Source organism: Euleptes europaea, chromosome 8, assembly GCF_029931775.1.
Source record: "Euleptes europaea isolate rEulEur1 chromosome 8, rEulEur1.hap1, whole genome shotgun sequence".
In the NCBI taxonomy this organism is placed as follows: Eukaryota; Metazoa; Chordata; class Lepidosauria; order Squamata; family Sphaerodactylidae; genus Euleptes; species Euleptes europaea.
This window is the reverse complement of record NC_079319.1, coordinates 54264597-54278209: the sequence shown is the minus strand read 5'-3', so window position 1 is coordinate 54278209 and position 13613 is coordinate 54264597. Positions and strand designations below refer to the sequence as shown.

Genomic DNA, 13613 nt, shown 5'->3' with positions numbered 1-13613 from the left:
TTGGATTTTACCTCAGTGACTCTAGAGCTGTCCAGTAGTAGACTGTGTCCCAGTATTCACAAAATCTCTGTTTAGAACTCCTCCTTAATATGTTTCCTTGTTGTAGTGGAAATAGATGATTTGAAATTGGTATTGGGAAACAAAACTTCTACTGTATTTCAGATCTACACAAGTTAGCCAATTCTTTCCATGAAAGAGCTAAACATTTACATTAGTGAGGAAAAAAACAGCTATTTTACAGCTGTTTCGAAAATGCATTTCCTTTTACTTCGGAAATATATTGAGCAGCTTGTGCTGCAAAAATTGCTACTTGAAATTGTTATACAAAATTAATGTGACAGTTTTCAAGTAAGGGGCTGGGAAATCTTAGCCAAAATCCTTGCAGCATTTGTGTAGGAATGAACAAGGAAAATGCCCATTATGCAAGAAAACTATCAATTATTTGTATTACAGTATAAATGTCTGGATTTCTTATTTCCTTGTTGTGTTCAAAACTGGTATTGGGGAGGAACCAATCAATTTTTAAGTGCAACAGTGTTTTTCTTAATATTCAATGGCAGATGTGATGCTGTAAAATATTACTCTTTAAAATAAATAAAATAAAAATAATGCTTCAAGAATTGTGTCCTCTACTAAGACTCTACCACGATTCTTCACCTAGGGAATTCTGAATTGATTCCATTTATACAAATATTAGCATGAAATGTAAGCTGGCGATTGTAGTAAAAACACAGCTAATAAAGACAACTAATTCAAAATATTGAAGAGAAATGTATTAGAATTACTAACTAGGGGGTTGCCTTTTGGCTAAGCAACTTCCTTTTATTCTGACAGAAAAATCTGTATTTTGGTTGGTTTTGAATGCAAGGAAAGAAGAGAACTCTTCAGTATATTCTATTTAATTACTGATAATTGTGTTATGAATATTTTTGCTTTGATTGGGTTTTGCTCAGTTATTAATTGGTGAACATTCCAGTACAGTGTTTTTGTAAAGACTGGTCTGTTAGGAAAATAAGTCACTTATGTGTTTAATTAAACTGACAATAAAACCTTACCTAAGAATGTTACTGTTTGTGGTTTTATAGTTTCTGCCTATAGAGATCAAAATAAGACCTGTGTGGATACTCCCTGTAGCCTAATAAATTAGAATAGTCTTGCATTGGATGCAGGAAGATGATCTTGGACCAGCGTTGATTTAACTGAAAGGTCTTTTAGCTAAATGGACAGCTGCATTCTAGTTGATGGGAGAACTACAAAATTTTGAATCACTAAGATATGGGAGAGGGAAGTGAAACAAACCCATCTTTAGCAAGTTTTGAACCAACACTGTGTGAAAACAGCAAATAGGTAAGAAGATAGTTCTTGGGGGGCTGAAATCAGTGCAGTCAAGCTGAGCATGATGTTTTTTTTCTCTATGAAATGTAAACAATTTGTAATCAGGGAAAGATAAGACATCAAGAAGAAGAGTGATCACAGAGAAGCAGACACTAATGGAGTAAAAATGACCATTACAGAATTGGATCAATTGTTAACATTGAACTAGTGATAGATATCTGACATCACAATTAAGTAATCAAAAGTGGAATGGGGTTCACTCTTACAATATTTCTCTCACAGTTATTGTTTTGTGTTAACTGAACTAATTCATACTCTTTACGAACTAGTTTCAGAGGTCATCAGACCAGAGCTTAATTATGCCTGTAAGTATAAGTATAATCACAGGCAGGATGGTGCTGCTGCAGTCATCTTGTTTGTGGCTTCCTAGAGGCACCTGGTTGGCCACTGTGAACAGACTGCTGGACTTGATGGGCCTTGGTCTGATCCAGTAGGCCCTTTCTTATGTTCTTAAGTATGGGAACATAGACAATACAGGAAGAAAAAAAATTGGTTAAAGATAATGGCTGCACACTGATAAGCCAAATTTGGCTTAAACATGAATTGTATAGGGGGCTAGAATAAATCTTAAAGGTTTACAGATTATTCATAATAAAATTAACGGGACTACATTAAAACAGTTACAATAAATCTCACATGTGCTTCACAAGAAGAAATGGAGTGTGGGTTTGGATCACGTCTTTTTGGAAACACCTGAAGGTAAATTATATCTGACAATGTGTGATAAATCTGCTAATTAGCCATAGCCTGTTGGACTTTTGTTTGCTGTGCATTTTCAGAGATGCATGCTAACCTTTGTTATACAAAAGGTATAGTTACCTAAGAACAAAACAGGAGTCTTGAAGGTCGAAAACGAGAGAGAAACAGAACAGGTTGTCTTTTAATTGCTTTCTTCCAGATAGCTACCCTATCTCCTGCTCACATACCTTACCCATGAGAAACGGAAGGGTACAGAAACACTCCACTGAAAGTGGAATACATTTCATCAGAGTCTGTGTAGGCCAGCTTCCCCCCAGTAACAACAATGCTTACTTCAGCTCTAGCTTTGAGGTGAAGAACAAGATGGAAAGCCCCGACTCCACCACAAGTTCGTTTTCCTGGTCTTGGCTTGTGATATTCCAGCAGCTCTCTCTTATAACCAGCTGTGTGGAGCTGAGTGACACTCGTGTTGGAAACAGACAGCACAGCTTCAACATACTCATCCCTTTCTGGAGCCAGGACAGCAGCGATAAGATAACGACCTTCATACGGAGCTGTGAAGATCCCTGCAAAAATGATGGTCCATTAATTAAAAAACAAGAAGGCCAGTATATACTTGGCATTACTACTGTTTCTACTGTGCTTTTCACATTGATACAAGAGGAATAACAGTAGGAAGAAAGGTCACTTAATTTGAAATGTTCATATGACTGCTGATATGCTCTTTGCTAATGTATGACGTTTTCTCACTTTAAGCTATACTTGAGGTAGGGGTGTGCATTTAAAAAATTGTGTTTTTTCTGGATTTGAGTATATTGAAGCTGAAAAATACAGATATCCCCAAATTCCAATACCAGTAGGGTATTCACATTTGGGTTTTATTCAGGAATCAAAAATTATTCTGCTACATTATAACCTATGAGGAAGTTATCCAGGAGTCAGGAGGGGCAGTTTTTGAAATAAGATGCACCAAATTTGCAGTGGAGCTGCTGGCGCCTGTCTACAGAAGAACCCCCAAATTTCAAGATTAGGGTCAGGGGGTCCAGTTCTATGGGCCTCTAAAGAAGGTGCCCCCATTCATCCACCATTGTTTCCAGTTTGGGGAAATCAGCCTTCCCCCCCCCTCCAGGGCAAAAGCAAAGAGGCAGCCTGCAGCAACCAATGCTTCTCATGCCAAGAATCAACACAGTCCCAGCAGAACCACCAGCCAATGTGTCAGCCAGGGCATCCATTCGGGCCCCGGGTAAGCATATGTTTAGTATCAAAGCCACTTCCTTTCCCGTGGGAAGTTGAGGAATCGGTGTGAAGACAGAAGGCAGCGATCTCCACTTCAAAGTAAGCCTTCCAATGGAAAAACTGCTATCTGCTCTCGAGGTGACAAATACTCTTCCTTTGATGTAACTTACCCTTTCAAGTCCTACCTATGATGTAACCAAATGTATGTTCCCTATAAAGATACCCTGTATTCCCCATATCTGCATTCTGACCTTAAGTTCATTAGACCTACTGACCCGTTAGCTTTTCTTAATAAATCTTTAAACTCTCTGCAACGTCTGGAGTAAAGTTTATTGCTGAGACGCAATGGGGTACTGAAGTCCGACAGCAGGTCAGAATCCCCAAGCCTTCTTTTTTATTTTTGTGTTTAGGAAATAGTATTAGTATGTCTACGCGATCCACGCACTCGCTCCTCACAGGGGAAGAAATCCTGATTGATTTTGGTCAGGAGGTGGTGACCCCTGAGCAGCGCCCGTCCGGGCTTACCGGGATGCCAACGTGGACTTCCTTGCCCACGCAAGCAGAGCAGCGACGGAGAGTCGGGGCCAACGAACGGGCGGCGGCGGACCCTGGCGGCGGATTCTACCGGGGGTCACTAACCGCCCAGTACGGTGAAGAGGGGGAACAAAACCAAGGGGCCGTGCCTACAGAATGGTTGGAGGAGCCCTCGCTCACCCGCTCCCCGGTCACCCCAGTTGTCGTCGCCTCGGAGGAAGTTGCCGTGCTTCGCGGCCAGAACCAGATGTTGGTTCTACAGAATCGGGTCCTGCAGACACAAATGGACGCACTGCAGAGGGACTTGGGTACTGTTCTGGGGGAAGTGCGAGAGCTCAGACAGACCCCGCAGCAACCCCCAGCGGGCTCTCTGGCCGCCGGGGAAACACCCGTCAGTAGAGAGGCATCCTTGCCCAGGCGACCTACCACCAGAGATCTGAAGGTGTCCTTCGACGGATCCAGCACTCAGCTACCCCACTTTCTACTCCCAAGTGTCCGGGTTCATGAAGGATCAAGGGGAAACCTTTCCTTCGGAGGAGGCCCGGGTCAGTTACGTGATCAGCCTACTGGAGAGGGAAGCAGTAGAATGGGCAGTAACGGTAGAAACTATGCCTAGGGCCTTGAAATCCCTGACGGAATTTATGTCTGCGTTGTGCCGTCGTTTTGAGGATCCCCAGTGGGGAAAAGGCTAAGATTGCCATGTGTTGTTTGAAGCAAGGAACCCGCTCCGTAAGTGAGTATGCTCAGGACTTCCAATCCCTATCCTGTAAGATAAGGGAATGGAGCGAGGACACTAAGGTCCAACACTTCCGAGAAGGACTGCGTTGGGAAGTGCTGGACGGCTGCTTGACCCTGGGAGATCAGGAGTCGGTAGAGGACTGGATTAAATTGGTGGCCTTGGGGGAGAATCGCAAGCTTACCCTCCAGTTCTCTAAGGACCGCTCGTCAAAGGTAACCCCCGCAGCTCCCACCAAAGGGGCAACACAGCGGAACTGCGGCGAGATGGAAGAAACCAAGGGACTTTTAGCCTGGATAGGGCGCGCCGCTTGGAGCATATCTCCAGTGAGGAAAGATGGGTCATTTCGCGGCGAAGTGTCCCGGCACATCGGCAGAAGGGTCTGGCAATCGAGCGACCCGAGAACGAGAGTTTACTCTACCTCGGGCCCAGGATCGTAAGACGGCTGAGAGGACTACCGGCCGGCGCGGGATGGCAGCTCTGCAAGTGGAACCGGCAGACGACCGGTTCGTCTGAGGCATTTTGGTGCAGGTGGATTCAGAATGGCATTAGGGATGGGGGGATTCTGCCAATCAAATTGGGTAATTGCCCTGCTGCTTCTTTTAGTGATTTTAATTTTGAGAAAAGTGTTTGCCCTGGCTTCCCAAGACAGAGAGAGAGGATGCAGTCACAAGCACATGCTCACTTCACTCATCCTCAAAGTCCAGAACTGGGTAGTTGAACAAATTGCTAAACGTTGTGTGAATACAGTCAAGTAAGGTCAGGCAGCTCAAACTGACAATGTAACTGAAACCAGAATGACTGCTTGACTTCTATCCCTTATATAATATTTTTCCTACCTGTAGTAGGGTTATAGTTGTTACCATCATTTACAAGCACTTTATTAAAATGTACTACACCCACATCATTATGGAAGGGCTTCTGTGTGAGACCAGCAGAGAATGATACCGATGAAGTAATAGTTGCTCCTGGAATACAGAAATAATCATGAAAAAATTAGGGTTGCTTTAACTGGTTTTAGGGAAATGATTTTTTTTGTCCCTTGAGTTGGTGTTTTTGTAAAGAACACATATTTCCAAGTAGCCTTATTACTGAATGAGTAAGGGTTAACCATGCATTATCCTTAAGCTTCCCTAGTACCTGTAGTCAGAATAGAGAAAACATTTCCCTATCTAAAGCAGTGAAACATAGACTTTCTTATAAGATGGAAAAAAACCACTCCTAGTACATGCGTAACTGCTTCTAAAAGCATTAAAATGCAGCAATGAAACAACATAATAAAAAGATACAACATTAAAATAACAAACATACCCCCTAACAAAACTCTGCTCTCCCAAATGCAAAACCTTCAAGCCCACCAACAGTAGCTCTCTACATACACCCCCTCCATGGGATGAACCTTCCCAGACATTCAGAGTCATGCCTCTGCATACACTTTCTCCCTGTGAACAGGGATGCTGCTTTCTGAACACTGCCAATCATGCGCAGGGAGCATACACATGAATGCTTCCTCAATGCACAGGTGCTATAGTCATGAGAAAGTGCAGAGGCAGAGGGCAGGGCCAGCGTGCACACACCCATTTTCCCTTTCTGCACATTTCAGTCAATGTGAGGAGGGGTTGTGTGCAGAGCTTATAAATTACCCAATCAGCTGGAAAACTAGAACAAAATTTCCCTCAAAGCTCCAAAATAGTGGGATTTCAGCAAAAAAAATTATAAGCCAATGATAATGACATCTTTCAATGTCTTACTGTGAGGTTAAATGCTTATTGCACCTTACCCAGCCAAAAGGTAAGTTATTGCATTTTTCACAAGCTGAAGTACTTACCTTCAAGGGCAGCCTCTTACAGAGTTTATTACAGTAATGCAGTTTGGAGGGTGCTCGAGCATGGCTTGGTCAGCGGAATCAAGAAGAGAGCTCTTAAATCAGATGTAAATTATAGAAACACTCATGGTAAGAACACTGACTCTATATTGTCGAAGGCTTTCACGGTCAGAGTTCATTGGTTCTTGTGGGTTATCTGGGCTGTGTAACCGTGGTCTTGGTATTTTCTTTCCTGACGTTTTGCCGGCAGCTGAGCCAGGCATCTTCAGAGGAGTAAAACTGAAGAGAGACACTGTCCTTCAGTGTTACTCCTCTGAAGATGCCTGCCACAGCTGCTGGCAAAACGTCAGGAAAGAAAATACCAAGACCATGGTTACACAGCCCGGATAACCCACAAGAACCAACACTGACTCTTTTTCAAAAGTCAGGCCACTTCTAGAAGTGTACTTAGACTCTTTACTTGATTGGACAGGGTCAGCTTAATCTCATCCAGAATCCCCTCAGGAACATCTATCTTCTTAACTAACACTATCTCCATCTTTGCTGGATTCATTTTTAGCTTGTTCATCTTCATCCACCTAATAAGTCTCCTGACAGTGACTTAAGACAGATGCATCTGGAGGTTTTGACAAATATATGGCTGGGTCTCATCAATATACAGACAACAAATACTACAAAATTCTAGATTATTTCATTCAAAAGCCTCATATAAATATTAATCAGCATAGACTTATGAACCATGATCTGAAACACATATCAAGAAGAGTTGGTTTTATATGCCAGCTCTCTCTTTCTAAGGGAGAATCAAACTGTGTTACAATCACCTTCCCTTCCCCTCCCCACAACAGACACCCTATGAGGTAGGTGGGGCTGAGAGAGTGTAACTAGCCCAAGTTCACCCCAGAGGCGGATCTACTGTGAAGCCAATGAAGCTTAAGCTTCAGGGCCCCTAATCCCAGAGGGGCCCCCTGAAGAAACTTTTAATGAATGAATTTCTCAACAAAATTGATGGAGTTTTTTAGTGATAGAATCATAAGCCAATGGCTTGAAGTACTTAATACTGACTTTAGAATATGCTCTAATACCCATTTTCAAGGACTCCATCCCACCACTCTGTTCTCCACCATTTGGGCCTCAAGGTCCTTGCAAGGGCAGCAAGGCCCTTTGGACCTTGCTGGATGTTGCCCTGTTGTTGCTGGTTACGAAGGGGCCCCCATAACAGTTCAAGCTTCAGGGCCCCAAAAATGTAGGTCCGCCACTGGGTCACCCAGCTGGCTTCATGTTTAGGAGTGGGGGAAACAAATCCAGTTCACCAGATTAGCATCCGCCACTCATGTGGAGGAGCGGGGGATCAAACCTGGTTCTCCAGATCAGAGACCATTGCTCTTAACCACTACAGTGCTGAATCAGCCCCTCCAAAGGAAACCCTTCTCCATCAATTTGGTATAAATACCCAAACCAATGGAGGGCAATACCAGTCCTTCCATAGCCTTGATGATGGTGCAACAGGCTGCTATGGTCAGCTGTATCAAATGCAGCAGCTCTAACAAATATTAGGAAGAAGTTAAATTCAAGATTATCCATTAGTTGTCATTTCTAAAACTGCCAGCACAGACAAGGGAGCTGTAGGTCTGGGGACTGTAAGCTGAGCATAGGAGTGGTCCCCAGAACTGGGAAGACAGTCAAGAGCCTGGAGAAAAGAGAACTGTTCACTGGTCATTGGTGGTCCCATTTTGGGGGAGAACTGTTGAAAGGTAAAGAATTTCCCCAAAATTTATATATAATTATACCCTTTGCAGCCATTGTGTGGAAGCTGCAGTCTGCCATCTGGTAATGTTTTTCATCTCTAAACTGCTCACCGTGCAGGGTTTTTTTCAGGCAGCATTAAGTTCTGTGGCAGAACTGCATGAAATGCACTCTGTCAACTAAAGGAATTCTTGCATCAAGCAGAATACTCCTAGTGCCAATGGAATAGTAAATGGGTAGCGAGCCAGTGTGGTGCAGTGATTAAATGGTTGCACTCTGCTCTGGGAAACCCAGGTTCGACTCCCCACTCTAGCATGGAAGTTCACTGTGTAACCTTGGGCCAGTCACTCTTCTCTCAGCCCAATCTAACTCACAGAGTTGTTGGGAGGATAAACGGAGGAGGGGAGAATGATGTTGTATGCTGCTTTGGGTTCCCATTGGGAAGAAAAGTAGGGCTGTCAATATATCTGATTCTCATTGTGGCCCCAGTCTGTGGACACTTAAATCTATAGACTGCAGCCATGCAAGACGGATTTGTCTGCAAACCTGAAAAAAATTCCAGGGTTGCAGAAAAATATCAATTCTAAAAAACAAACAACAAAAAAACAACAACCCACACACACACACACACTGGAGGTTAAAATAATAATAGAAGCTGTACCTGTACCCTTAATAAAGATGCCCTCTGCTGTGGCCATTGTGAGGGTTGCTAGGCAACCACAACCATATTGCTAGCCTTCAAGCCTTGGTTAAAGGCAGGAGGATGGGGAAGAGCCTTTTCCAATGCTGTTTTAACCTCTGAAAGAGGACTCATTGGGGACAGGCCTGGAAGCAACCATTAATAGGCCCGGCTGCTTGCTACTGTTCAGCAACAGCCACCACATGAAAACCAATACGTTATAGTGGTTAAGAGTTTCAGATTAGGATCCGGGAGACCCAAGTTTGAATCCCCACGCTGAGATGGTGTTCAGTGAGTGACCTTAGGTTAGTTACATACTCTTAGCCCAAACTACCTCACAGGATTGTTGTGAGGATAAAATGAAGGAGAGGAGAATGATGTAACCTACTTTAGGTCCACATGGTGAAGAAAGGTGGGGTATAAATGAAGTACATAAATAAATACAGCTGAATACAGGGGCACATGAAAGGATAATTGGATGAGAAGGAGAAGCAGGGTAGGTGACATTATGTGGGGTTGCCAGGAGGAGGAAAGGAGAAAATAGTGGAGGGAGGGGTGAAGTGAGATGCCCCCTCAAGTCCTTGTGGGTTCTCCACTGTGCAACTGGGCCTGGCCCAACCCAGTGGCTACAACAGCACAGTTTTTCCAGGGGAGAGGCTGCCAGAGGAAGGGAAGGAAGGAAAGCTGAAAACAGGAGGGCTGATAAAGGTAAACTGGCTGGTGGGTGGGAAAGAGAGAAGGAAGCAGAAAAAGGGGAGAGGTTATGGGGGGGGGGGCTTCCAAAAAAGCGAAAGAAGAAATAGCAGGGCTATGGGGCAAAATGAGATTCCCTTGCAAGTCCCTCACTTGTAAGTATCTAAACATATAAATACACAACTCTTAACTGCACACGGTGGTGGAATAAGGCCGCTGTAACGTATGTTTGTTACTTTCATCTGAAAAGATTGTAGCATATTTAATTAGGGTTAATTATGAGGCTCACATTTATTCAAACCTTATTCTGACTTCAGACTACTAAACTGCAATGTCTTGACTACTGAGCCCATGCAGCATCCTAATATGAACAAGCTGGATCGATCTGAGTATTTAGCAGCAGTGTGTGCTTTCTGCATACTTTACACCAGCAGTCACTCGCTCAGACAGAGGTCTGGGATATGTTAGCAATCAACTGTTTTAAGATGACAGCTGAATAGTTTCTGGCTTAACCAACAGCTTTGTCCCACTGGTTGGCTGACTGAGGTCTCTCTGTGCTTAGCCCTAAGATTCTAAATGCGCCAGGTGCATTATGCAAAATCTATGCAGTTCAGATGATGTTGGGGCTTCAACAGTATGCTGGATAAGAAGCCTGCGTAACACTCACAGTACATGCTGGTTTTCTATCCGTTGTACCAATTTATCCCCATTTTGAGAATCAGACTATGATCTGTTGCTTAAATGGAATATCCAGAACAGAATATTGCACTTTCATTTTAAATAGATGGAAAATACCTAAGAAGCATTAAAAAAATAATTTCCTTGCCTCTGATCTGCTTCAAAACAATTAGCAGGTTAATTTCATATTTGTGTTAACCCTATTAGAAGATTTTTTTGAAATAGCAACTATTACAAAAAGCACGTATGGCATAAAATGCCTCACTAAAGACCAGAAAGCAAGTTATAGGGATCAGTGCTGAGCAATTCTGAGCAATAATTAAATTACCTTGTGTAGCTGCAGATGGATGTCGTGGTGGTTTTGGATACCCTGCAATCAAATTGGCAAGTGTGAAAAAGGCGAACACAGAGATCTATAATATTTTTTTCCTTGTCAAATGTGATTAATTCCAATACTAATATATGACTGCATCACTCGAATGAGTGTAGCTTTTGAAGTGAGTGGCATCACTCCAGACTAAGAGGACCGATTACTACTATCTAAATGAAGAATTTATAGAGCCACTTCTCCGGGGGGGGGGGGGGGCTGCTGTGTTTGAAGTTTTCCCATGTCCTTCTCACCCAAGTGGTTCAGTGGAGAAGAAAGGGGAGAGGGAAAGCTTTCTTCTTTCTGCATGAAGCAGGAGTTCAACAGATGTGAACTGCTACTGTGTTTTCACTTCCACTACAGAATCCCAAAAAAGAGGAGAGATTAGCATTTAAAGTCTAGGAATCTGGTGTCTGGAGGCAGAAGAGGTGATAAGGACTGACCTCCCTAGGGCCCAGTATTTTCCTTAAGAGGCCAGAAAATATTTGATATCACAATCCCATTCCATTCAGGCTATTTATATTAAACCCAGTTCTTTTGTTGTTGTTGTAATCCAGTGGGATCCATACTGAATGTATTTCATTGGTGGTAGTGACAGCTACATTTACCATGGCTTTTGGCAGGTATCAGCTAGAGCCTCTCTTATTTTAGAAACAAAGTGATAATGTTCAGCAGCAAAAGTTCCACTTGCACTCGGTTTGTGTCCAGTGCCCCTTCTCACATGTCACTACAGCGATTACCATCATGGTGCAGAAAGGATTTATAGATACTTTTATTTCACAAGTCAGCTTTAGCTTCCTGTCTTACAATGTTAGGCCCAGGTTGACAGGACCCATCTGAATCTATGCTGGCAACTTTATTTGGATGAATACAATGGTCAGTTTCCCCCATAGAACAGCTGACCTCTGGAATTCTGGCTGATGATAGAGATATGCTGATTTTGTCAATTCCTAGAAAGATCAATGAATTTTTTTTTAATTTCCTCACCTGGTGCTCCAGCATAGCCTTCAGAAACAGCCACATTATTTTGTCCGTCCTGACCATCTATACTTTTGGACTGTCCTCTTCCTGTCATTAAAAGAGTACCAGGAGGGCCTGCCTGCCCAGTTTCCATCAACATCCCAGATGAACCAGGCAAAAGAGGTAAACCAGGTGATTTGCCTGGTAATGATGGCTGTAGAGGAGTTCTGGGATCTGCTGGCTGAAGAGGGATTCCTTGTAATGGTGGCTGTATGATTATTTCTGGATAAGATGGCTGCAAAGGTATATTTGGGTGTGGTGGCTGTATAGGTGTTCTTGGTTGAGATGGTTGCACAGGTTCTCCTGGTTGTGGCTGTAGTGGTGCCCTTGGCTTTGATGGTGCTGGAGGTACTCCTGGCTGTAACGGTTGCAATGGTATTCTTGGATCTGGAGGTGTCAAGGGAACATTTCCTGGTGGTTTCCTTGGTGGAAGCCTTGATGGCTTTTCTGCTAAGGGTTTGTAGAGAGAAGAGACTCTCAGTACACAAAACATTAGTCAGCCTGAGCTGGAAAACACTGCAAGTAACTAAAACATATTTTATTTAAAAATTATATACTTTCTTTTCAAATGTTTAAAGTGGTGTTCCTTGCAGTCAGAAGCCCACTCTCCTCCCACCTCAAGATTCTTCCAACTCGTCCTGTTGTATACATGGACCATTCCAGTGGAGCAATATGGGAAAAATCAATCATTGCCATGGTTCCCTTCATTCTCTCACAGAGTTACAGAAAATGAAGGAGGCATGGGATTGTGCAGGCCCTTACTTACAAAAAAAAATGTCCAGAACGATAGTGAATAACAAGCACAATGTTTGTTACCAGGGTAATCTAGTTGAAAGAGAGACAGAATGAATATCATCCAGCTACCGTATATACTTGCGTATAAGCCGAGTTTTTCAGCCCAAAAAAAGGGCTGAAAAAGCCGGCCTCGGCTTATACGCGGGTCAATACGGTAGGGTAGGAGGGAGGAGGGAGGGAGCAACTTACCGCCGCCATCGCTGCCGGGCCCATGCGGCTTCCCCCGGCCAGGAGCGCCCTGTGAGGGCCTCCTGCGGCCGCTGCAAGGCCGCGCGGCCGCCGGGCGCTCCTGCCTCCCCCCGCCCTGGAAGGGCCGGGGGAAGCCGGCAGCCGAGCGCTCCTGCCTCCCCCCGCCCTGGAAGCCTCCTGCGGGGGGCCCACCGCCGCCACCACTGCCTTCTCCGGGAGCCCTGTCAGGTAAGCCTGCGGGGGGGGGAGGGGTTATAAGCCGACCCTCGGCTTATACGCGGGTGCCTAATTTTCCCCCATTTTGGGGGAGAAATTAGGCACCTCGGCTTATACGCGGGTCGGCTTATACATGGGTATATACGGTATGTGATTTTTTTTTTACAAAATATTTTTCACCGTTTTTTCCCCCTCACCAACCTCTGATGCTTATTCTAATGGCCATAACCTGGATAAATATATGAGTATAAAGTATAAAGAAATGTGTTTGCAGATTTTAAAAAAAGAAACTATTTAAAGTATCACTAAATATGTTCGACAAGCAAAGTGAAACTCCGTAGGTTGCAGTGGATGTTGCTGAGTCCTTTCTAAACTGTTCTGCTCTTCTTATCTGAAGCAGATAGAGACTGTAGACATTGTGCCTTTGGTGAATTTAGCACTATGATAAGATGTGGCTATATTTATGTGAAAATGACAAGTTAAGGGGAAGAAGTTGCAACTTTCCCATTATCTCAACATATTTTCTTGTTTAACAGTTTAGCAACTTAATGTGCTACTATACTTCAAATTGTGTGGCTAGTCTCACAGTAGTGACAGGAGAGGCTATGCACTGTGGAATTTTCTCTGCTAGACATCAATGAAAAGTACAGAAATCCAAAGGCAGTTCTATGTGCCCTTAGTTCTCTGGTCCACAGATCTTTGGCTCCAAAATTTCCTTTGCCTGTCCATTATTTTTCTGCTAACAGCTCATCACTTCTCCTTGTCCCAAGGACCAGTATGATGTTTGTCTCATTTTTAAAACACC

General features: G+C 43.6%; 1 protein-coding gene across 1 annotated transcript in view; it reads right to left on the bottom strand.

The window, feature by feature from the left end:
- Window positions 1–2257: 2257 nt before the first annotated feature.
- Window positions 2258–13613, bottom strand: part of EMILIN2 (elastin microfibril interfacer 2) — a 47652-nt gene continuing 36296 nt past the window's right edge. The window contains exons 5-8 of the mRNA XM_056854632.1: window positions 11576–12058; window positions 10550–10591; window positions 5440–5568; window positions 2258–2660 (exon numbers count right to left, since the gene is read on the bottom strand). Coding sequence (XP_056710610.1) covers window positions 2323–2660; window positions 5440–5568; window positions 10550–10591; window positions 11576–12058 — 992 coding nt within the window. The 3' untranslated portion in view covers window positions 2258–2322. The remainder of the gene's footprint in view (window positions 2661–5439; window positions 5569–10549; window positions 10592–11575; window positions 12059–13613) is intronic.